Genomic DNA, 25,696 nt, shown 5'->3' with positions numbered 1-25,696 from the left:
GTTATTTAATTAATTTTACATTTGTAGATAGTACAACCAAAGCTATTGTTTTGTCCACGTCCTTGTAGCTTGTAAGCAAATGAACAAAACATACTGATTCTATGATTTGGTGATCGTCCTCCTCGAACTTAGCATTAATGCTTGGAAATATCTACTCCGTACTTTGGCAGGGATAAAATTTGGGGATTTTTATTCGACGTCCTGTTCCGTTAATAACGCCCTAATTTATTACGTTAAAGTACGATTCTACCCTTTAAATTCAAATTCACCCCCTTCCTTCATGAGCCTTCTCCTTCTCTGCTCTCTCCCTCCCTTCCTCCTGCCGGCTATAAACATCTCCGCCGCCCTCAACGCCGCCCCATCTCCGCCGCCCCATTTCCGATCCTTACCTGGCGCACGAAATTTGCATATGTTCCATGGACCTGGCGCACGGAATTTGCGTCAGTTCCATGGACCTGGCGCACAGATTTTGCGCTAGGTTCATGGAACTGGCGCAAATTCCGTGCGCCAGGTCCATGGAACTGGCGCAAATTCCGTGCGCCAGGTACATATGAACGGTGCAAATCTTGTGCGCCAGAAATGAATAAAATAAATAAATAAAAAAACACCATTTTTACCTCCTCCATTGAAGCTCACGAGCTTTCCAGGAGCGATTTTCCGGGATAACTTCCTCGACTATAAACACCGCCACAACTCTCACACGAATTATGAAGATACTAACGTTCTCCAGAATTTCAGTTTTCCGGCGAATTGTGAAGAAACAGGTATGAATATCAGTTTTCCGGCGAATTATAAAAGGGGTAAAAAAAATTCTCGCCGGAATTTCATTTTTCCGGCGATTTTCCGGCAGCCAGATTGGTGGGGAGGGGGGGATGAGAGAGAGGTGAGGGAAAGGTGAGGTGAGAAGGGTAAAAAAATGAAAGGGAGGGGTAAAAAAAATATAAGGGTAGTTCTGTACTCGCTATAAATAGTAGGACGATATTAGCGTGGGCGGGCGTCGAATAGCGATACACTAAAATTTGGAAATAGTCTTCTACACTTGCAATTGACTTTGAAGTACTTCATATGAAACTAGTTATAGCTAAGTTAAGAAGTTCTATCACGAGGAATCATTTCCTCATTGATAGATCGAAAGTTACGAGATGTGCAAAGCAATAGAATGGATCCTCTTTATTTCCGTTAATTATTTTTCTTCAATGTACACTTCAATATGCAAACAACATCAATCATACTCCAGCTTAAAGTTGGCAATTTTTCATGTACGACCAGTTATACATGATGTATAAATATTTGTTTATGCGCTTGTGCTTTATGACCAAATAGACAAAAGAGTAAATTTGAGCATACAACATACCTTACAAAATAGGCAAATTTGCCAAAAATGACTTTTTAATCTTTTATAACTCAAATTTTGCGAAAAAGGACCTTATATAATTTTTTTATTGTCCTTTGCAAAAAAAAAAATTACATTAATGTGTGATTTCACAAATTTTTTTTTATACAAGGTCCTTTCTTGCAAAAAAAATTATATAAGATCATTTTTCGCAAAATTCGGGTTATAAAAAGTCTTTTTTAACAAATTTACCTACAAAATACAATCAATTTTACGATAAAGTCAACTATCTTAATTGGTAAAATGTTAGATAGTTAAAAACTGAGATCGGAATCATTTTCCCTATCCATTCTACGATTCGTTAGCATTAATATTTGGAATATCGATCTGCTTTGGGAAAGGATAAAATTTTGACATTAAAATCATTAATATCATCATTATTTTTTAAAAAGAGAAAAAAAAGAAGTCATACCAATATAAATAGCAACGCGCCTATTAAAAAATCCATCTGGATACACGTGGAATCTTCCGTGGATGGTCGGCACCCACCCACCTCACTAGTGCTTCAAAGTCACTTCCATCTATAAATATCTGGTTTCTTCTTCTCATTTCAAATCGATCTTCACCTAATTATAAACATAATCCACCAACAAAAGAAAATCTAATCAAATTACAAAAATAATCCTCCCAAAAAAATAAAAATAAAAATGGTGTTATTTCTGAAATCAAAATCCTCAACAAGAGTTACAGATGAAAAACGATGCGAAGAAAATTGCAAGGAATATTATTACAAAGGAGGAGATGAGAGAGTGACGACGTCAGCATGTACGTATTTAACAGTTTGGAGGAAGTCTCTTTTGATGAGTTGCAGTGGTTTTACTGTGATTGATTGTAATGGTAATTTGGTTTATCGTGTTGATAATTACCGTGGTAAACCTGCTGAAATTGTTCTAATGGATGCTTCTGGAACTTCCATTTCAACTATTTGCCGTCATAAGGTATACATACTCTCCCTCCGTTTCATTTTAATTTATGGTTACAAGTAGTTCACCTCATGTCTATATGTTCTTTAATTTATGTTAACATGGATATTAATTATGTTGTCTTGATATATTTAGTATGAAATGCATTGAGGGTATTCATCTATTCATGGGCTTACATGAATTAGTTTGATTTTTTCATGTTTTGTCGAAATTAAAAATTAATATTCTTTTACCCTTTATAATAATGCCCTAAAATTTTCTAAACGAACAATACTAATCAAATGAGTAGAAAACTGCATATGAATATATGATACACCTACTTTTAACTTCTACGCCTCTTCGGATTACGCAACACACCAAAATAAACATTTTGTTGGGGGGTCACTCTGCTTTTACGACTGTTCAAGTATATCTTATAAGTTACGCCTAAATGGGAAGTATATCTTTGTTGCCGACTTTGTACCAAATCATTGTACCCAAACAAAAGAAACAAAGTCGGTATATATAATACGGATTTTTCATGAAATACCCCCGAATTTTGGCGTAATTCACTAAATGCCCCTCGACTTTCAGAAATACATAAAATACCCCTATTTCAATACTTATTACACGAAATACCCTTATGACGTCATCAACACTAATTAACCCAATTAACCCATCCATTAACCCATTTTTTTCCCTAATTACTTTTTCGTTTCTCTCACCCCCTTCCTCTTCCCTTCCCTCCATGGAAGTTACTTTGCTGCTACTCTGCCCTTCGTCTTCGTCGAACCCGCAGCCCAGAAACGACCAAGTCACCTCCTCCAAACACAACCATTTCCAACCGATGTGCCTGCAATAACACCTGCAACAGCACTTTGTTTTCACGTTCGTTCGTGCTCTTTTGCGGAGGAGCAACTCAATGCAGTGGAGAGTGTGGTTTTCCGCAGCGGTGTGAAGCGGAGCGAAGCCGAAATCTCCGTCGACGTCGTTAACTGAAGGAACGACGGCGCCGCCGGTAATTTCGCCGCTAATCAGAACCTCTGTTGAGTTCACCGAGTCGAACTCATAGCAGAGGTGAAGGAGTTTCGACATCATCACTCGATTGAACGATTCCGACCATTTTTCTTCAATCCTCTGCATTTTCTGCCAAAAAGAAATCCCACAAACTACCAAATCGTCCGAATTTAATTTTCTGCCAAAAAGTAATCCCACAGACTACCAAATCGTCCGGCAAAAATGCTTGAAAATGCTTGAATTGAAAAAATAACTACAGCTCAAACATAAATTCAGAGAAATATGGAATGAATTAAGAGAAAATTGAAGAGATTCAGAGAAAAAATGAAAACGGTGGCAAGGTGGTGGAGGAATCTGGGTTGCTTGATGTTTGAGGGGTATTTTAATAGCAGTGGTGGTGGTTGTTACGGTGGCAGGAGGAGGAGATAGAAGAAATGAAACGGTGGGCGTGGTGGGGAGGAATCTGCAATCTAGGTTGCTGATTTTTGAGGGGTTAATGGAAGAAGGAAGGGGAAGAGACCAGTGAGTTAATGGAAGAAGGAAGGGAGAGAGAAAAGAAAAAGAAATGGGTACGTGGGTTGGTGGGTTAATGGGTGGGTTGTTAGTGGGTGGGTTGATTAGGGGTGTTAATTAGGGATTAGGTACTTTAATTACACGTTAAGGGGTTGATTATGGGGTTGATGACGTCATTAAGTATATTTGGTGTATTTAGTTTTGAAATAGGGGTATTTCATGTAATAAGTATTAAAACAGGGGTATTTTATGTATTTCTGAAAGTCGAGGGGCATTTGGTGAATTACGCCAAAATTCGGGGGTATTTCATGAAAAATCCGTATATAATAATATCCGTATCAAATTATCAATACAGAACTATTGTGTTTGAGCGTTGTCCCATAGTGTGCTTAATTTTTTAATCCATAAATCCATGTATATGTTGCCTTAATTTAGACGTGGTATAAAAAGTTGTCCGCAATGTTACAACTAGTACGGAGTATATGATTTTAGAAAAATAAATTGAAAGTCTTTTCACAACTCTAGGGGTGATTCCACATTTCCACGTAACTTTTGGATGGGACAAGTTACTTATACATGAAAGTCTTAGCAACTTAGTGCCGGATCTTTTAGCTATGTTTATTCGAAAATAAACTTATCCATCTTCATCTGAACGTACATATTAGATGTGATATCTTTTTATATTGATCTTTACACTAAATTATACTAATGATAAATTATCTAAACTAAACTTGTTTGATACTCCGTAATAAACTAAGAGTTCTAGTTCAAGTTATGTCGTGTCATTAGATATTTTGATTAATTCCTACACCCTTTTTAATTATATATAATCATAATTTCATGATTCTGATCCTATTCTTGTTTGATAACCAGACGCTGCGGTTAGTGGGTGATTGGCTTGTATACAAAGGTGACTCAAGAGATCAAAACACCAACAGATACCAGAAAAAACAGCCAATTTGCTGTGTGAAGAAGAATGTTAGCTTACTACAAGCAAATTCTAATATACTTGCACAAGTTTTCCTGGGTACATCAAGTAAGAGTCCTACATATGTGATTGAAGGGTCATATGGACAAAGATCATGTAAAGTAATCGATAAATCCTCGAAGAAGATTGTAGCAGAGATTAAGAGGAAGGAAGCTGCTAATGGATGTGCTTCGTTTGGTCTCGAGGTTTTCCACTTGGTTGTATGGCCAGGGTTCGATTCTGGGTTCGCAATGACTCTAGTTTTACTGCTAGATCAGATGTTTAATTAACTCAAACTATATATACCAAAACTAGTTTGTTTCTTGTTTAATTTGTTGGGTTTTAGAGTGCCCCTCTGGCTTTTGTTTCCATGATGAGGGCTGATTCCCCTGTTGTTTTTATAAAGTGGGAATATATATTAATAGTCCATTGTAATCTACCTCTAATTAACCTGCTAACCCATCCTTAATTGTGTTAGCTGAATCTTCTTCAGCAGGCGTCAAATGTATACAATTTGTGATTTGCTTTTTTCAGCTAGTTTATGAAAATAACTACCTTTTAAGTTTCAATTTTTTGTGAGCAAGTACTTTTTACTTACGTTTTTGTAAACAGAAGACGTTAATTTTAAGAGCGATTGGAAATGAGTTGTGTTAGAGTTTTACACCGACTAAGGCTTTGTTTTCTTCACCTTATTCTTATTTCTTATTAGATAAGACTAGAATAATCATACCCGGTTAGAAAAAATCAGACCGGCCCAAAAAAAGTGAAAAACACTCGCAAAATTATTCAAATCAGACTAGACTGGATTAGTAAAGGTGAAAAATATGCGCAAAAAATATTCAAATTAGACTAGATAAGACTAAGAAAAATAAGACTAAACCAGAAACTTAAAAATCACACCATATCAGATGAAGAGAATAAAACCTTAATACATGGAGGAATTTGGGATTCATTCGTTAATCAAGCAATGTAACTAAAATTCAAATATGGATCATCTTGATTACAATTGGGCCTCACAAAGCTATACTTCTGTTGAGCTGTTTTGGGCCTTTGATTATTTATTCTGGTCTAGATTTCATATGAGCCTACAAGCCTCAAGTTAAGCTCATTTTTGTCATCGAGTTCAAGTTGAACTTACGAGCTGCAAGCTCGTGCAGAAGCCCAACCTTGGTTTAAAATTTTTGAGCTCGGGCTTGACTCGTAAATACTCCTAGAATACTAAAAAGAAAAAATCAAATAATTTCAATTAAATTAAAAAATAATTGAAAACCAAGATAAACCTTGTTGAAGGAGGGAGTATTAGAAAACATACATTGAAAGGAATAAAATAAGAAGTCAAAAATGACTAAAAGGGCTCATAACGAGAGTAGCCAGGCGCCCATTTAAGAATGGTGCCGCGACAAAGAGGACACCAATAGTGTTGGTTTTGTAACATTACTTTGATACAATACCTGTGAAATTTATGTCCACATCGTCTCAAAATCGTAATCCCCATATTAACAAAATTGTTACCACCATCCTCCTGATGATTAACAACTCTTTCTTCTTCTTCTTCTTCTTCTTCTTCTTCTTCTTCTTCCTGTAGATGGTTATTGTCAAAACTAACCAAACAAATCGCACAAACCAAGCAACTTGTAGCGATTTTAATAATCTTACGATCGCCGCCGTCGTCGTTCTCCCCGGTTTCATCTAACAGTAATGCTCCTGCCTCCAGATCATTCTTGATGCTGTCATTGAGGTAATTCTCAGTTGGAGGAACACATAGAATTAGGAACCCGATAACACAACCCATAATACCCAAACACATAACTAAATCCAAAGATATTTTCTCAAAGAGCTCCATCTCTACCTAGTAGTATTATTTATTGCAAAATATGTAAAGTTCCTGTGATTGATGGAAAACTGAGATAGTATATGTTGTTAGTTGTTAGTCGTTACTCGTAGATTTGTGGAACTCGGATATATCCCTAGATCGGAGAAGTCTTATCGTCAGAGAATTCTACTCCGTATTCACTATCATCATTATTTATATCTATTCATGAGAGTTCTAAGTATAATAGGAAACTAACCTAATAGATAAATAAATTACGTTATAAATTCATGAGAAAATATTACTCTGTATCAAGTTGGAGTTTTAAAGGAACACTTACGACACAATCCTACAAATTGATGATCAAAAAGGTCTTGCGCGCACAAGGTGTAAAATAAATTTATTGTACACCAAGATAACTTTTATATTATAAAATAAAAAAGTTGATAGATAAACATTTTAAAGGGTTAAATGATTAATTTATACATTATTAGTGATTTTGAAGAAATAATATTTATTCAAATGAAAAAAATTATCATTAAAAAATAGATAACTTTTACATATATAAATGTAACTTTTAAGCATTTTGAGTCAACTTTTACTCCGGTGTACAATATTTATTGTATACCCATTATAAACAAGAATTTGTGATTGATGATAACTCAATTATTGGTTGAACAAAACACAGTTGGATTCGGGCATATATGACAATCAATTTTACTTTTAGTTTCAATAACATCATACAACATATATGAATCGATAATCATAGGAGATGAATTGCAATAACAACATACAACATATACCAAGTATGTATCAATAATCATAGGCGATGAAACTTACTAATGCCTGGTTTGGCTCATTTATAATCACATAATTTTTTTTTATTAACGTAACTGATAGACTATGTATATATTAGGAATTAGTCTTGAATATTTAAATTAATTCCTTAGGTTTAGGGTGTATCTCTTTGTACTCCTTCCTTTCCTTATGAGGTCTTCTATGATTCTATCTCGATGACGTCATTGTACATCATCCGAAAGGGTGGTTCAGGTAATCCGCTAGGTTTTCTTTCCTAATAAAAAATAAATAAAAATTAGCAACCACGGATTGATTTCCTACGGTAACCACTTTGATTAGAAATTCAAATTACTATGAACCTAATTAGGCGATGAAAATGGTCAATCCGTGCACGTGCACGTGTACGTGTATGAGTGTATCGGCTGTATTAGCTTCTACAAAAATCAGTATAGGACAACACAAGTTTTTCAAGTAAGTTCGGGGAAGGCCAATTGCCATTTGTCTCAACAGTAAATGCAAAATATCTGTATTTTGAATGACAAATCGTTCGGTAGAAAGCACACCTGAATCCATTTAATGGGAAGTTAAGGACTGACTACCAGTCGGCAGGGGATTGCATCTTGGTCTACTTCATACTCCGTACTCCTTTAAGAAAAAGTGTTCCATTTCCATCTCTGCAAGCAAAGGAACCCATCGTAAGAGAAGGAAAGGCTTACAGCTTTCATAATAATGCGACAGGTTTCGAGTATAAAAGTCACCTCGATCACACGATAACTTTTGCGAGACCATCTCACACAAGAATTTACAGTGTAGCTTGAAAAGCCTGATTACAGAAAGATCAGACATCAGTAAATAGCACCTGACAAGTGATAAATAATGCTTGCAAATTCTGCACAAAAGTTGCTTATTAGACAGATTAAGAAGAAATTGGCATTATATAAAGACCAGACATGAGTAATTGAATATAGCACCTGAACAGTGATAGGTAGCTTATTAGAGATTACGATTAGTAAGAAATAGTACAATTGCAACAGCCAGGGAAGAGGGAATTGAAATTTCAATTGCCTCATGGAATGGCTCTGTACAAGGCAAAGAATATCCCCTGAGGAAGTTACATCTAAAATCTGTTAACTTATACTGTTACAACACTGGGAATTTTGGGCCTCACTTCAAGGAGAACCCCACCAATCCTGAGCTACACATCAACACCAATATATACAAACTAACATGTTCAACTAAGTTTCATATGTCAGTGCCACTGACAACTTCACAACAGCTCTTCGTATTACACATCCGCAACTTCTCTTCTCCATGAAAGCTGCTAGCTTCTTGTCCTGTTCCAATCCATTGGAGAAACTTTTCTCAACTTCTGTGGATTGTGGTTATTCCTATCCAAAACCCTTGGAGGAGGAGGAGGAGGGGGAGCCATAAATTGTGGTTTCACAAAGCTATTTCTAGCTTCTGCAACCGAATCCCTCGACAATCTGCTTGGGGATGATCTGTTTGATCTTGGAGCAGATACAGAGCTCAGTCCTATAACTGTATGAATGTGACTAAATTCTTCTCTCCGCTCAACCATGGAGATTTTCGGCTTTTTCGAAGTTGATCCATACTCTATGCTCCTCACTGCATGATCAAGTAATGTCTCCGACTTGGGTGTCAAGAACTCCTCGGGTTTTTCACTCGATCTTGACTTGCGAGCTTTCATGGATTTTTGTGATGGTTGTTTCGACCATTTCAGCATTCCATTTGAGATCCGATTAGAGCTATCGCTAGCAATGTCACAAAGTGTCTGAGCAGCAGCCAATACTCTGGGAGAATGCAGAGCTGTCACCAAGAACCAATCAAAAATGAGAAGAGAATTAACTGCCTTAAGGAAGTAATTTTCAGTTTTTCACAGTGAAGGAATAATTTTATTGTAGGAAGATACTAAACAAGTAGAAGTAGAACAAGACGTGTATATAACTGATTTCTCAAAAACTTGATATCAAATTTGATTATGGTCTGAATATCCTCAACTTTAAAGCAATGACATGTGACGGGTGAGGGATGACGCACACCATAAACCGTATGAATCAAATCTATTGGGTTAAGCTCGCAACTTTTCTTTGAGGGTGTTCCTTCTAAACCCTAGAGAAAGGGGTCTAAGTGCCAATATAGGAGTGTGATATCTTTAAACTGGGTACTCTTACAGAGATTATGTTTCAGAGTTGTAAAATTTGCTTTTTCAACTAACAGCCACATACCACTCATTTTGTAGTGCACAGTGCTTCTAGATTCTGCAAACAATTTAACACACATCAATCCTAAAAACTACAAATACAATGTAGACTTTAAAGAAAAAGAGGAGAAATGAATGAAACCAAAAGGCAATTGCAACCTTCCAAAAGCTTTAAGAAAGCTAGGTTCTTACCAGAGGGTGGCTGGCATGCTGTTTGACATGCAGCTGAAGAAGAATTCTGCTGAAAGCGTTGCTGGTTGACAAATGTAGATGAACTGCTTCCAATTTCAGGAAGTTGGTATATTAATTGTCCTGCTGGAACAAGCTTATTATCATAAGTGAGCGAGTCCAAGTCCACAAAATTTTCATCGCCCCCTCCAATAAAACTGTCAGTGCTCCTTATCCTTACCCATCTGCCTTGGCAAGTGCTTCTGCTTGATATTCTTACAGAATCATTATTAGATTTATGGTGCCCATTAAAATTATGGGACCAGGGAAAAGGTGGCAAGCTAGCTCGATGAGATAACGGCTTGCCATTACGCGAATCATTGAGCTTTGAGGATACTGGCTTCATTGCATCCTGCAACAAAGAGTCCAATTCCTTGGGTGGAGGAAGTGCCAACCTTTCTAAAATATCTCTAGGTTGATACAGAGGACTATCCTTCTTGTCAGCAGGAGATTCAGCCTTTACAGAGGACTCCAAATCCTGATGAAAAAGATGTACATGGTAATCAGTTCATAAGGACAACAAAGGTGATCACTGACATGTACAACTAAGCCTAATGTTTGGGCGTCGTCTATTTCGATTGAGGTAAGGGAGTAAGGAAAATGACCCCCCACCTTAAAAGGAAAAAAGGAGAGAGGTAATGGTATAGCATTAAATGAAATATATAAATATATAGGAATTAGAAAGCAGATGGGAAGGAACTAGCGGATTCCTTTAACCGAAAACTAACGATGCTCTTTTTTATTCGGAAACCCCAACTGGGAAGAAACTAGCAGATTCCTTTAACCGAAAGCTAAAGTATTGTAATCGGTTGACAGCCTCTCGGCTCAAGAGTTAATATGGGAATCATTCCTGAGTAAGAAAGGTAAGGAACTCAATGAAACCTATCCATCCTATTTAAGATTAGCTTTTTGAGATGGATTACTGAACTTCTTTTTTCCCAACTTACTAAAACGAAAATCTTTCCTTGAATCTATATTCACTCCCATCCATTGATTGCGGCCCTTTACCCCCTTAAAATGATGGTTCGTGTAAACATAATGTAGATATGTATTGATAAAGACAAATAATGAAACTGGAATAAGACCCCTTCCTCTGCATTAAATGTAGCTTTCAGTAACTACTTACCTCTCCACATTTGGATAAGCCTGCAGTAACACTACTTTCATCAACATCGGTACCATTTACTACACTTGTGTTAGAAGGTGATGATGACAAAGGGATTTTCTTGTTGACCTGGATATCCACCTCTTCAGGTTGTTTGGCCTGTTGCATCCCTGGAAGCCGGATGACAGAAAAAGCTTTTTTAACCGAATCAAGTATATTCTCAGTCAAACTAGCTGCTTTCTTTCCCTTTTCTTTGCCAAGGTTAGGACATTTATAGGTTCCATCAAGGAGCTCATCCAAAGAAATATCATCCATAAGTTTTGAGACATCATGAGTATCTGGCTTGAGACCATATATTCCTGCAAACAAACATCGAAGGAGCACCCAGGTTAAATGCTAACACGCGCACATTTAAAGCAACACCAGAATTGAAATAACTCCCCAAGTATAGAAACTCTACTTCACCGATAACTAGTATTAAACCCAAAAAAATTGATGTAAACACTGATTGAAGGTTGATATCATCCATTTTGAAGTAGGAGCAGCTAGGAAATCCTAGATGTAAAAACAAAGACTCGCTTCAGGGAGCTTGGTTTTTTTTTGTTTGGTTTTTTTTATGAGAGGAAACATTTTTACATCCTGCAGATTAACCTGTTCAAAGAGAATATCAAAAACCAAGAAACAATACAATTATTATGAGTCATTTATTAAAATATTCTATGCCACTAGTCCACAATTGTCAGTGCACACTTTGGCCATGAATACTTTAATTGTATATTAGTAAAAAAAAATCTAAAAGATAAAATTGACACTATGAAAATTAAAAATAAACACTTTGACTAATCCAACAACATTTTAAATAATACTCCTTTCGTTTTTTAATGACAGTCCTATTTGGAATCTTCATATTATTCACAATTGAAGAGAACTTTCTAAATTCTTTTAAATTTACTTCGTATATTTCAAACATATTCATGTGAGATCTTGTTTTATTCGTTTCGATGTACATTATCACAATATCAAATTTTTATAATACCTTAACATACGTATTTGGAGATATTTACGTTAAAATACAGATTTGAAAGTTTAGAGAAGTCAAACTAGGACTAACATTTAAGAACGGAGGGAGTAGCTTTTTATGTATTAGTAAAAACATCAAGTCAAAGTTAGTACAAAGTATATAAATAGTGGAAAAGTCAAAGTATTTCAAAGTCGTGCAGAGATACTACCATTAAGGAGGGGGAGAGGCACAGAAGAGAACCACAAAGAATTAAAAAAAATAAAAATTGCCAGTTTGCCACCATCGGGAAAGAATTCATAGCTGGGGGTTGTGGAAGATCTAAACCTCAAAATATTTAAAGCAATCTCACAATTAAGTTACCAGTTTCATACCAAAAAGATTGTTTGCTCCACTTGCAGGACTGAAGTTTGTTAAACCAACTTTCAGTGAAAATGGGTCAAATTTTGCCTTCAGTGGAGCTTTTGAATTCCTTCTATCACCACGTCTGCCATTTATATTGGTCTTTTGTTTAACTGTCTGAGACTTGTCTACTGTAAATAAAATAAGAACTTCTGTCAGTCAATCTACAAGAAAACTAACCACTGAGACAAAAAAAAATGCTTATAGAAAAAAGATAAATCTCATATACTAAGCATAAATTAGGTAAAACTCAGAAACGGGATTCATGCTAGCCATTTCTTCATGCATACATAGTCGTAGACAAATCATCTGTTGTTGTTTACTGATTTATCTACTGACTTGGTAACAAACTAGTAATGACTTTTATGGGGGGTATAGATGTTAAGTAACTATGGCAAGCGACCAAAAGTCTGGCATTGAAGAACTTCCTGTTCTTTATCTCGGACGACACTACCCTGAACTTCAAAACATATTTGAAGAAGCTACATATAATGCTCATTGAAAGAAAATGGAACCAATTAAAATGCTGTGTCACCTCAAATGAAATTCAAGCTCAAAATCTATCAGTATTTACTTAACATGTCAACGAAGTACTATAACTAAGTGAATTAAGCATGATGCAAGGTGTACTATCAATTCTAAGTACCAAGTGAAGACTGAGTATTATGACTAAGCGAAGGAAACTGATACAAATTTGATTTTAAAAGTTCTTAAGTGGAAAAATACATTTTATCTCAGTCATGTGTTTAAGTGATTGCACTCCCAATCATCATCACATTCAGGAATCTTGGGTCAAAGATACAAGCACAATATGTAGGGACATCAAATGGTTCCAGAACCTATCCAGTATCCATATCCAACTTGTTAGTTGTAAACTTATAACCCATCTACGCTGTAACTAATTATACAAGTTCAACTCCACCAAAATCTCTATTTAATATCAGTCATCAATCTCTTACCAAGTGCCAAAAAGGAAATGGCTGTACTTTACAAACGAACAAAGATGCTTAATCAAGCCCCGCAAATTTCTTCCCATACAAATGCTACAATTCAGCAATACTAGTGAACTTGAAGAGAAAACAGGTGGTAGACTTATACATTTCTTATTGAAGTAAGATCCCTCAAGGATCAAACTACCCCATTTCAACTTTTGTGCTCTCTCCTACCATGTACAAGCCTCGGAAAGTTATATCAGCATAATTTACCAAAAAGCAAAATGAACTAAGCATGATGCGAGGTGCAAGCCATTAATTTTCACATCAGGTCGTAGTGTTATCTAGACCACTAGCAAGTAAGGAAGGGTCAAAATGGAAGGAAAGAAAGATTAGTACATAACACAAAAGTACTATCCTTAAACTTGGACAAGCATATTTACAAACATCGTTTACTAGTATAAATATTTAAGTACTATCAGAAGTAAGCAAAACTTTATTACCCATGTTGGGTAGCAATGTCAGCAACCAATAAGGTTGATCACACCAACCCATGGTTAAACACTTTACCTGCATTTGAACATTTCATTAGATGCAAGCCAAGTTTATCTGACTCCGTCTTTGCTTCATCAGCTTCACCATGAGATAAAAAATTGTCCGATTGCAACATTCGGGTTTTTTTTAATAAGCCACTTCCATTTCTTGGAAACTTCCCCACCTTCCGTTGAATCTGTTTTCCTTCATACTCTGACATCGACATGGTAGAACCACTTGTAATCCCGTCAACCACCCCCAGGGATGCATCTTCTGTTGCTGATCTAGAGGGAAGAAAATTATTCCTACATAAAGCTGCATCTGTTTTCTTCAACCAGGGAGGTGGACCAGAAGCAGTGGTAGTACCTGCTCAGAATTTGGATAGCATTAGAGGATTCGAAGCTTAATCAGCAAGTTAGAACTTCAATTAGGAATTAAAATCCAATTAGTAATTTCATAAAAAAATCTAAACCCAACAATTTAAGAAAAATGACAACATTATATTACAGTTGGTGTGGTACATTTGGTGGGGTCTACAGATGGGAAAGAAAATCCCCAAACTAAAAAGTAAAACATTCTGTGTTCGGTTAAAAGAGAAAGGTTTCAGTCCTTTCGATGAAATTGACATAATTCCCTATTGAACTTCAGATAAGAGACAAACATTGAACACAAAAAAAGTTGATTAAAATTATTACATGCATTTTTATTGAAAGATTTAGCTGTTTAACATGCCCTTTCTGTCTTTAAAGGGTAGTAGGGTACTATCCGAGTAGGCCCTTATACAAACTAAAATCCCTAAAAACTTACACATGGCCAAAATTGATAAATTAAGTAAACTTCTGAGCCGTGTAATAGTACGTCACTTGAGAATTGAGATTCTTCCAACTTCCTAGACCCATTATATATAGCTAATTGATTATTAGAGCACTGAACAAATCCGTCAACAAACAATGTACACTTGAACTCATAAGTCATAACAGAAAGAAGTCACAGAACATCAGACTATCAGAGTACAAAATGTCATTATTGGTTTCTTCAGGAATTCAGCAGAAAAAGGAGCGCAAAGAAAATGTGAAGAAAAAGAGCCCACATCATGAAATCATGCCCTCGGATAAGAAAGAGATTTAAAGTTCAAATACCATAGTTTGAGCATGAAATCATTTACTTTCCATTAGATAAAGAAATTAAAGAGCTATAGACAGTCACAAAACAGAGGGGAAAATCACACTATCAAACTGATAAACAAAGCTCATAGCTTAGAATGACTCCACTATGGGAAGAAGAAAAGCATCAGTGCTCACAACAATCATGTTCAGTGGATCTGAAACATACACAAATACTCACGTTATGACAGAAAAGTATCATGGCACATAATAATACACTGAACTTCCAATCCGGAAGTAATCAAATATTCGGATTATGTCACACGGTTCTACCAAATTCACGACTAATTAAATATTAACGACACGTTTTCCCTCTCTTGTTGCTAAATATCCCATAGTCTGTAAACCCATGGATCAAAATGGTAACTATTAGACATTTCTATATTCTTGATCCAGAACCATGAAGAATCAAAATAAGAGGATTATTTGCAGTCCGATAAAGAAACTTATCAACACAAAAAGTTCAAATACCAAATTGGTAAAGTAAGTTAAAAGGAATCAATATTGAACTGGAATACGCAATAAATCGATAAAAATACAAATGAAAAACAGCTCTGAAATCAAAAAAAACTCACCTCTGTGGCCAAGTAAAGAGGTGCATTCATCAATTTTCGAACCAAGAAAAGGCGAAATGGTCTCGGAATCACGAGCTTCTCCATCAGTAGAAGAGCAAACCCTAGCTCCAACGAAAACGTCTGAACCCATCAATTTCGGCGCCGCAACATCCACCGGGATCGCCAGTTCCACAGCTTCCATCACCGCCACGTCATCACCAACTCCTCCACTAAAACAAACCACTATCAATAAAATAAATTAAAAACCCTAATTGCAGACCTCGAACAGCTTGGATCGGCGAAATCAACGAATCGCCGAGTGAAACAAACCCTATGTGAGAGAAAAGGAAGCGTCGGGAAACAATTTGGGGAGAGATAACGGAGAGATAACGGAGAGAAAGGCGGGAAGCGGGGAGGAGAGAGAGAGGGGTTGCGGCGGAGGAGAGGCGAAAATGGAGGCGTCTAGGGCAAGAAAGGGAGGGGGGTAGAAAGTGAAGTATTTATAGTTTTCGGGAAAAGGGAGAAATGGGCGTGAGTTTGGATTATCGAAGGGGAATTTTCCGGTGAGGTTTACGAGGAAATGACGCTTCTCTCCTTGCTTACGTGGGAGGTTGATGGGGATAAAGACGGCATTAAATTGAGGGAGTAGGGATTTTTATGGAAATTCGCTGGTCTAAAAGGTGTTTAGTAGGGTTTGGCATCCGCCAATTAGGATGTGACTCGTGTTTGGCTGAGTTAGTCATATGAGTGGATAGATTGTCCATTAATTTACAAAAATGCCCTTCTCCGGGCGTATTTTAGTATTTTTGATGATCCTTGTAGGATTATCTATTGTCAATCCCACTTGTATGGACCCGATCCACGCTATAATTAGCGTCGACTAGGGTATTTTTGTAAATTAACTATATGTTCATGATAGTAACTATGAAAAAAAATATAGTCATTTCGATAAAAATAACTATTTTATCCAAAGAGTAACTATATCTTCCGTAAAGTAACTATATCTTTATAATAGTAACTATGGAAAAATAATAATATAGCAATTTCGATAAGAATAACTATTCTATCTAAAGAGTAACTAAATCATATAGAAAAGTAATTTTAACTGTAGAACAATTACTACGAAGTATATTTTAAAATAAACAATATAATATAGATGCTTTAGAGGCCATATAGTAACTTTTTCGATTATAGTTACTATTATTTCATATAATTACTGAAATAAAAAAAAAAGAGTAAAAATATCAAAAGTAAGAGTAATTATAACTCTTGAACAATAATTAAGAAAACATTAACTACATGATTAGTTGTTTTTAGCTACGGCATTATAATTATTTACATCTATTCAATAAGACACATTAAACTCAAATGTTTTTGAACTAAGAAGTACTAATCGCCACGTCCACGTCCCTTCTTTACACCAACACGTCCTCTCCTTCAACGTCCGCGTCCTCTCTTTTCTCTACCACGTCCTTGGTTTTCATTGTTGTCAAAATCTTCTTCTTCTTCTTCTTCTTCTTCTTCTTCTCCTGCTTTTGTTTTTCTTGCAGAAGTTATTCTTCGCACGACTTCAATTCTAGATGAATCATCTTTGTATTTCTGAATTACTAATATATAAACTAAGTTAATAATTTAACATTTAAGCGTGAAAAAATGACATAGTAACTATATAAAACATATAGTTTCTATTATGCATCATACAGTAACTCTTAGAATTAATGGTGGTAAGATATTCGCATGTAGAATTGCAGATATAGTTATTGTTATAGTCATATAGTTACTGTCATAATAATGTAGTCACTCTTATTACTAATAACATAGAGACAAAAAAAAACATAAAAAGAACAAAATGATAACATAGTAAGTATTAAAAATATATAGTTACTATTATACATGATATAGTATATTTTAATATTAGTGATAGTGATATATTAGCAGAGTTGCATATATAGTTATTGTTATGATCATATAGTTAATGTGATCATAACATAGTAACTCTTATTAATAATAACATAGAGGACAACAAAGAACATAAAAAGAACATTATAATATACATAATAACTATATCAAACATATAGTTACTATTATACAAGATATAATACCTATAAATATTATTCATGGTCATGTAGTCACATAGTTGCAGACATAGTTGGTGTGATAATAATGTAGTAACTCTATCACTAAAAATATAGAATAACATCAAAAACATGCACAGAACATAATAAATTAAAATAGTAACTATTTCAAACCTATAGTAACTATATAAAACATACAAATACTATTGAAGAAAATAAACATAGGGTAACTAATCATGATAAAATAAACATAATACATATTTCAAACATATAGTAACTATATAAATAATATAGTAACTATTGAAGAAAATAAACATATAGCTAGTAACAAATCATGATAAAATAAACATAGTACCTATTTCAAAAATATAGTTACTATATAAAACATATAGTAACTATATAAAACATAGGGACTATTATTATAATATAGTAACTATTGTACATATATATTAACCATTATAATCATATAACCACTATCTAAGAAGTGAACAAAAACATACTCTAAATAACATAGTACATAATGTAATCGTATAGTAACTATTATTTATCAAAAAGTCACTATAAACTGTTCATAACATAATAACTATCTTAAACACATAGTTACTGTTTTAAACTTATATTAATAACTTTCTAAAAAATATAGTAACTATTTTAAACAAATAGTTATTGTTTTAAAGTTAGAGTAACTTTTTAAAAAAATATAGTTACTCTAAAAACTACTACTAACATAAACATAACGTACATTCCAGTGACTATTAAAAACACTATTTCGCAACATAAATTAAAGGTAACTATATCATTTATATACTAACTATGTGAAACACTAACCCTAATTTCAATAAAACAACAAATATTTCAAATCACTCAACAAACTAATAACTATTGTACACATATAGTAACCATCACTAGAGGAAAAATCGACATGTGTTTCCTTTCAAGTGCGGCTCATTTATTAAATTGGCAGCACTTGATAGCACACACACAAAAAAAAAAACATTTTCACAAGTGCGGGCTCATTTTAGAAAATTGGCAGCACTTAACTTCAAGTGCGGGCTCATTAAAACGAGCCGCACAAAATTTCACGATTTTTTTTTTCATTTCCATTTTCATTTCCTCGCTCCTCTCTTTCCCCTTCTCTGCTTCTTATTTCTCTGGATCTTCTCTAACACGTCGCTCCTACTCTTCCTCTGCAACGCATAACCTCTCATCCTCCTTCTACGTCGCTCTCCTTCTCTAACACGTCGTCGTTGCTCTTCCTCTCCTCCTCCTTCCGCGTCGCTCCTCTTTCCCCCACCGCCGTCGAGCTCTACCTTCTTCCAAATCGAACTAATTCAGGTTTGTTCTTCGATTTTTTTATATTTTTGGCGATTCATATTTCTGTTATGTTGTTTGCATTGAAAAAGTTCGATTCTAGTGTAATTATTGTTAATTTCTCTTAGTTTTTGATTTTTTTTAGGTTTTTTTATTGTTTGAATTGTGATTGTGTTCACTGGTGATGTATGCAGGGTTCGGATTGTTTGATTTGGAATTTGTTGATGGTTTGGATTTGAATGGATTTTGTTAGTTGTACATGAATTTTATCTAAATCATATTTAAATATTATGAATTATGAAATTTAGCATAGTGGTTGAGCTTGTTTGATTAAGTCTGTTATGTTGCATTTCGGTGATTTAATGGATGTAGGAAGTCTTCTATGTTGGAATGTGTCGAAAAAGCTTGTCTTATTTGTTTCACATTCAATGCCTGTTCATCTATATAATTGTTATCTTCATTCAGTTTAGTTTCCCTCTTTTCTGCAGGAAAGAGGTAAAATTTCTCCTCTATCCTTTTATTACTGTATTTATACAGTCCCTAGAGGATGCAGAGATCAGAGCAGCTTGTGTTCGATCAGGTTGTCTTGTTCTTAACTACATGTCATCTAAAGTTTGTGATTGTTTCTTATGTGCATGATCTTCTAAAAACCTTATTCACTTCTGTTATAAAAGAATCTCAACAGGTAACAAGGTTGTTTTTTCCTCAATGATTTATATGATGGTTCAATATATTGATTTATTCGTATTCCTGGCACCGTACAAAAATATGATTCTTAGGTTATAATAGTCTATAAAAAACACTGTAACAACTGCAGATTATTGTAGGATGGCATAAGGAAAGTGAAAGTGTTAAAGAGAAACTAATATTAATTTTCTTCCATGCTCCATGTCTACTGCTAGTGATTTAATGATGTTGCCTACTCCTTTTTGGCACCCCCTTCACTTCTTAACCTCTATAGCGCATGTATTTCTTGGTAGGAATTTCTTCTTGCCTTCATTTTTTCTCTCCGAAGAGGTATTGGTTGTTATAACTCTTATGGTTGATGAAAATATGCAATTAGGTTTCTTTTCTTAGGAAAATATGCAATTAGGTTTCTTCGAATCATAAGCAGGCTGTTCTAATGAAAGCATAACTTATAAATTGCCTGTGTTCGAATAATTCTAGTCTTTGTACAAGAATTTTCATATTTCAATTGCATATACTTCATTAAGAACTCTATAGATTTTGTTTTGGCCTCTGGTGGAGATATTCATGAACTTTTTTTTTTTTATTTAATTGATTTTTAGGACCAAATGGTAGGGGCCATGCTAATGGAAGCTCTTATGGACAGGGATGATACTGTGATTAAAGCATTTCAGGGAGATTAATGAAGACACGATCCATTTCGTTAAATGTATGTACTTTTGATCCTTTACCCTAACTGATACAAGGTGTGAAATCCCTTGAACAGTCAAGTTATCATATTAAAAAAGACAATAGAGCTAGTAGCTACTCGACGTCCAACACTCCAGCAATCAACTTGATTATTCGAAACAAACAAATAATAGAGAATAGCTGGAGAATAGCTACTTTGAATCAACGTCCACTTCAAGGAGAATAGCTGCTTTAAATTCAGTTGAGGAAACAAGATGTAAGTACTGCAAAATATTTGCTACAAACGTGGAAACAAGTAAGATACAATCTGACTTCCAACAGCATGCTCAGTGAATTGACTGTGAATAAAGTAATTGGTGAATGTCTCTGCATTCTGTGAATTTCGTATCAATAGGCAACTCACTTTTATTTTATTTAATTGCAGGTCACAGACAACAGTTGTTCCTCTAGAACGGTTGAAAAGTACGTGCTTTACTGAAGATAATTGTGTTGCAGTGGATGATCGCCTTGTCGAGATTGCTGTATCAACAAATCAAGAACTTCGTTTTCTTTCTATGCAAGGTAGATGTTTCCAACCAGTTATCATATTTCGTAAAGCGCAAAGCATGCATGTTCAATAAATTGAAAAAGTTCCAACTTGACACTTCTGTTTTTTAATGTACTTTGCTTTTGGTTGGTAACATCTTACTCTTTTTTCTCACGGGTTCTATAGGTGTTTGCATGACATCTTCGCTATTTGGTAAATATGAAGATGGGGACATCGTGAATAAGTTACAAGAGATGTATGAGGTATATGGAATTTATCTATATATATTTAGGTAAAAGGTTTAGAATATCTATTTAGATTCATTCGTTAAGAGTTAAGAGCGAAAACGACAATTTTAGTCAAAATAATGACATATAACAATCAAACGACCCTTAAATGTGCATAACTTGACCAAATTAGGTAATAATGAGAATTATAAACATAAAACTAAGTATATTAAACATGTAAAAGGTTTAGAATATCTATTTAAATTCATTAGTTAAGAGCTAGGAGCAAAAACGACAATTTTAGTCAAAATATGACATATAACGATTAAACGACCCTTACATGTATATAACTTGACCAAAATAAGTAAGAATGAGACTTAGAAACATAAAACCAAGTAGGTTAAACATGTATATGGTTTCAAATACCTTTTTTAGGTTCATTAGTTAAGAGTTAGGAAAGAAAACGACAATTTTAGTCAAAATATGACATATAACGATCAAAGGACGCTTAAATGTGCATAACTTGACCAAACTATGTAAGAGTTAGACTTAGAAACTTAAAACCATATATCTTAAACATTTATATGGTTTGGAATACCTTTTTAGGTTCATTAGTTAAGAGTTAGGAGCGAAAACGACAATTTTAGTCAAAATATGACATATAACGATCAAACGACCCTTAAATGTGCATAACTTGACCAAAATAGGTAATAATGGTACTTATAAACATAAAAAAAAGTATGTTAAACATGTATATGGTTTCAAATACTTTTTTAGGTTCATTAGTTAAGAATTAGGAGCGAAAACGACAATTTTAGTCAAAATATGACATATAAGGATCAAACGACCCTTAAATGTGCATAACTTGACCAAAATAGGTAAGAATCAGACTTAGAAACATAAAAACAAGTATGTTAAAAATGTATATGGTTTCAAATACCTTTTTAGATTCATTAGTTAAGAGTTAGGAGCGAAAACTACAATTTTAGTCAAAATATGACATATAACAATCAAACGACCCTTAAATGTGCATAACTTGACCAAAATAGGTAGGAATAAGACTTAGAAACATAAAACAAGTATGTTAAACATGTATATGGTATTTTTTAGGTTCATTAGTTAAGAATTAGGAGCGAAAACGACAATTTTAGTCAAAATATGACATATAAGGATCAAACGACCCTTAAATGTGCATTACTTGACCAAAATAGGTAAGAATCAGACTTAGAAACATAAAATCAAGTATGTTAAACATGTATATGGTTTGAAATACCTTTTTAGATTCATTAGTTAAGAGTTAGGAGCGAAAACTACAATTTTAGTCAAAATATGACATATAACAATCAAACGACCCTTAAATGTGCATAACTTGACCAAAATAGGTATGAATGAGACTTAGAAACATAAAACAAGTATGTTAAACATGTATATGGTTTCAAATACCTTTTTAGGTCCATTAGTTAAGAATTAGGAGCAAAAACGACAATTTTAGTCAAAATATGACATATAAGGATCAAACGACCCTTAAATGTGCATTATTTGACCAAAATAGGTAAGAATGAGACTTAGAAACATAAAACCAAGCATGTTAAACATGTATATGGTTTAAAATACCTTTTTAGGTCCATTAGTTAAGAATTAGGAGCGAAAATGACAATTTTAGTTAAAATATGACATATAAGGATCAAAAGACCCTTAAATGTGCATAACTTGACCAAAATAGGTAAGAATGAGACTTAGAAACATAAAAACAAGTATGTTAACCATGTATATGGCTTCAAAGTTCAAATACCTTTTTAGGTTCATTAGTTAAGAGTTATGAGCGAAAACGACAATTTTAGTCAAAATATGACATATAACGATCAAACGACTCTTAAATATGCATTACTTGACCAAACTAGGGAAGAATGAAACTTAGAAACATAAAACCAAGTATGTTAAACAATTATATGGTTTGGAATACCTTTTTAGGTTCATTAGTTAAAAGTTAGGAGCAAAAACGACAATGTTAGTAAAATTATTACATATAACGATTAAACGACCCTTAATTGTGCATAACTTGACCAAATTAGGTAATAATGAGACTTATAAACATAAAAACAATATGTTAAACATGTAAAAGGTTTAGAATATCTATATAGGTTCATTAGTTAAGAGTTTGGATCGAAAACGACAATTTTATTCTTTATTTCATTGGTATGAGCAAATTAAGTCTTACTTTATTTTACGATACAATATTTATAATATAACTAACTAAAGTATACATATTTTTTTTTTTATTGTCGATCTTCGTAAGGTACTCAAAAATTCGAGGGAGGAGCCTTTCACGATTGAAGAGATAAATGAAGTTCGAGAAAAGTTGGCAAACTTCATTTCTAGTGATTGTCTTTGATATTTTCTTGTAGTGAATTTTAGTATTGTTTTTGATATTTCCTTGTAATGAATTTTAGGTTATGGATGCTAGTTTTTTATGACTGTTATGTAATCGAGTTTTCAACTGTACAATTTAATTATCTATATAATTGGGTACTTTTTTATATGATGTATGGAGGTTAACTAGTGGCGTGGTCCAATTATATAAAATATGTGGCAGGAAAATAGGATATATAACAAATACGGCTCGTTTATAGGCTCGTATATATATCACAAGTGCGGGCTCATTCCCAAAATTGGCAGCACAAAAGTTGTCAAGTGCGGGCTCATTTACAAAATTGTCAGCACAAAGTTTGTCAAGTGCGGGCTCATTTTAAAAATTGGCAGCACAAAAGTTGTCAAGTGCAGGCACATTTAAAAAATTGGCAGCACAAAGTTTGTCAAGTGCGGGCACGTATTCGAAAATTGGCAGCACAAACTTTGTCAAGTGCGGGCACATATTCGAAAATTGGCAGCACAAAGTTGTCAAGTGCGGGCACATTTTCTAAATTGGCAGCACAAAAATAGTTTTGTGCGGGCTCATATATTGGCAGCACTTGAGAAATGCCAAGTGCGGGCAGGCCATGTGCTGCACATGTAAAAGCCCGCACTAAACCCCTTAAAATGAGCCCGCACTTGAGGTTTTTTCCTCTAGTGCATTAAAATAATATAGTAACTATTGTACACATATAGTAACCATTAAAATTACATAGTACCTCTTTAAACCATATAGTTACTGTATTACTCATATAGTTACTATTTAAAATCATGAATTCACTGATCGAATTCGCGAAGTGAAACAATATTTTGGCAAGACACAAACATTAATTTCTCCAAAACAACAAATATTTTCAATTTTAAATAAAAATAGACTTAAAATTCTTTAAAAAACAACAAACCGAGATGTGATCTATAAAATTTCTTGCGAAGATTTGTAGACGAGCGCAAATTTTTCGATTCGATTTTGGCAACGACGAACCTCCTTCTCCGTCTACTACTTCCCCCAATTTTTCCTCATCTAATAGATCCAATTATAAGAATTATAAGATAATTACGAATAAAATCGAACAAAACCTAGAAATTTGGGCTAAATTTTGAAAAGCATAGAGAGAAAATGAAGAGAGAGAAATGAAAGAGAAATGAACAGAATGTAGATCTGAAATTTTGAAAAATAAAAAAGTTTAAAACGTATATAAAGTGGGTTAGACACAAATCGCATTGAAACTCTACAAAACACATAGTAACTCTTTAAAACACATAGTTACTATAATACGCATATAGTTACTATTTAAAATCAAAAAATGACTGTAACGTGACAGTTACACATGTTGCCCATACAAATTACTCCGTTGCCCTGGTCCACGCTAAGTTAGCGTGGACCAGGTTTATATTAGTGTAAATAATCTATTGTTGTTTAAGATGGATTTCATCAAATTCTTATTTTAAGTTTGTGTATAATAAACATTGTATATTGAAGTAAAAGTTAACTAATAATGTATAAAAGTTACCCCGATATAAGGTAAAAGTTGTAATTTTTAGTACTCTTTCCGTTTTTAAATATTAGTCTTGTTTTGACTTTTCAACTCGTTTCAACTCAATATTCTAACGTAAATATCTCCAAATACGTATGTTAAAAAAATATAAAAATTTGATATTGTTAAACTGCACATTAAGACGAACAAAATAAGATTATGAATATGTTTTGAAATACGTATTAGAAAGAAATTAGAAAATTCTCTTTAATTGTAAATAGTGCCAATATTTCAAAAGGGACTAATATTCGAGAACAGAGGGAGTAATAAAAAAATTTAATTTTAATAAAATTATTCATTCAAATTCATTAATAATGGATAAATTTTACATTTAACCCTTTAAATGTTATCCATCATTTTTTTTCATAACATAAAAGTGAATCAAAATATTATAAAGTTACGAAAACTAGGTAAAAGCTACCCCAAGTACAATTAGTTTATTATACACCTTATGCATGCAAGGCTTTTTGTTAACACATATGTTTACTATTGCCAAACTGTTGTAATGTTATTAAATCATATTTAGCAATATCCAAAAGTGTGGACATCTATACTAATATATTAAAAAGCGTTGTGAAAAAGATGAACTATATTCCAACCTCAGATATATATCACCAAAATAAGTTCAAATATGGTACTCATAGGTTCAAAAATGGTACTCAGATGTTTTAAAATGGTG

General features: G+C 34.0%; 2 protein-coding genes and 1 long non-coding RNA gene across 5 annotated transcripts; 2 read left to right on the top strand and 1 right to left on the bottom strand.

Moving 5' to 3' along the window:
• Nucleotides 1–1,932: 1,932 nt before the first annotated feature.
• LOC110778143 (protein LURP-one-related 17) lies at nucleotides 1,933–5,361 on the top strand. Its single transcript, XM_021982707.2, has 2 exons — nucleotides 1,933–2,331; nucleotides 4,699–5,361. The coding sequence occupies exons 1-2, from the start codon at nucleotides 2,041–2,043 to the stop codon at nucleotides 5,080–5,082; spliced, it is 675 nt and encodes a 224-aa protein (XP_021838399.1). The 5' UTR covers nucleotides 1,933–2,040; the 3' UTR covers nucleotides 5,083–5,361.
• A 3,025-nt stretch (nucleotides 5,362–8,386) lies between these two features.
• Nucleotides 8,387–16,157, bottom strand: LOC110778130 (uncharacterized). Of its 3 annotated transcripts, none has more exons than XM_021982694.2 (7): nucleotides 15,579–16,078; nucleotides 13,877–14,206; nucleotides 12,347–12,502; nucleotides 10,976–11,313; nucleotides 9,814–10,327; nucleotides 9,647–9,679; nucleotides 8,387–9,227 (listed from the first exon to the last, which is right to left on the bottom strand). In XM_021982694.2, exons 1-7 carry the CDS (start codon nucleotides 15,757–15,759, stop codon nucleotides 8,722–8,724), a joined length of 2,058 nt encoding a protein of 685 aa, XP_021838386.1. In that variant the 5' UTR covers nucleotides 15,760–16,078; the 3' UTR covers nucleotides 8,387–8,721. The 3 variants fall into 3 exon arrangements, with proteins under 3 accessions (XP_021838386.1, XP_021838382.1, XP_021838389.1); XM_021982690.2 differs by having other exon boundaries at nucleotides 12,347–12,505; nucleotides 15,579–16,076; XM_021982697.2 differs by lacking the exon at nucleotides 9,647–9,679 and having other exon boundaries at nucleotides 12,347–12,505; nucleotides 15,579–16,157.
• Nucleotides 16,158–20,813: 4,656 nt separating this feature from the next.
• LOC110777980 (uncharacterized) lies at nucleotides 20,814–23,600 on the top strand. Its single transcript, XR_002530636.2, has 3 exons — nucleotides 20,814–20,881; nucleotides 21,033–21,109; nucleotides 23,370–23,600. It is a non-coding gene; the product is annotated as an uncharacterized lncRNA (long non-coding RNA).
• The last annotated feature ends 2,096 nt before the right edge of the window (nucleotides 23,601–25,696 follow it).

This window comes from Spinacia oleracea, chromosome 6, assembly GCF_020520425.1.
Source record: "Spinacia oleracea cultivar Varoflay chromosome 6, BTI_SOV_V1, whole genome shotgun sequence".
NCBI lineage: Eukaryota > Viridiplantae > Streptophyta > Magnoliopsida > Caryophyllales > Amaranthaceae > Spinacia > Spinacia oleracea.
This window is presented reverse-complemented; position numbering and strand designations above follow the sequence as displayed.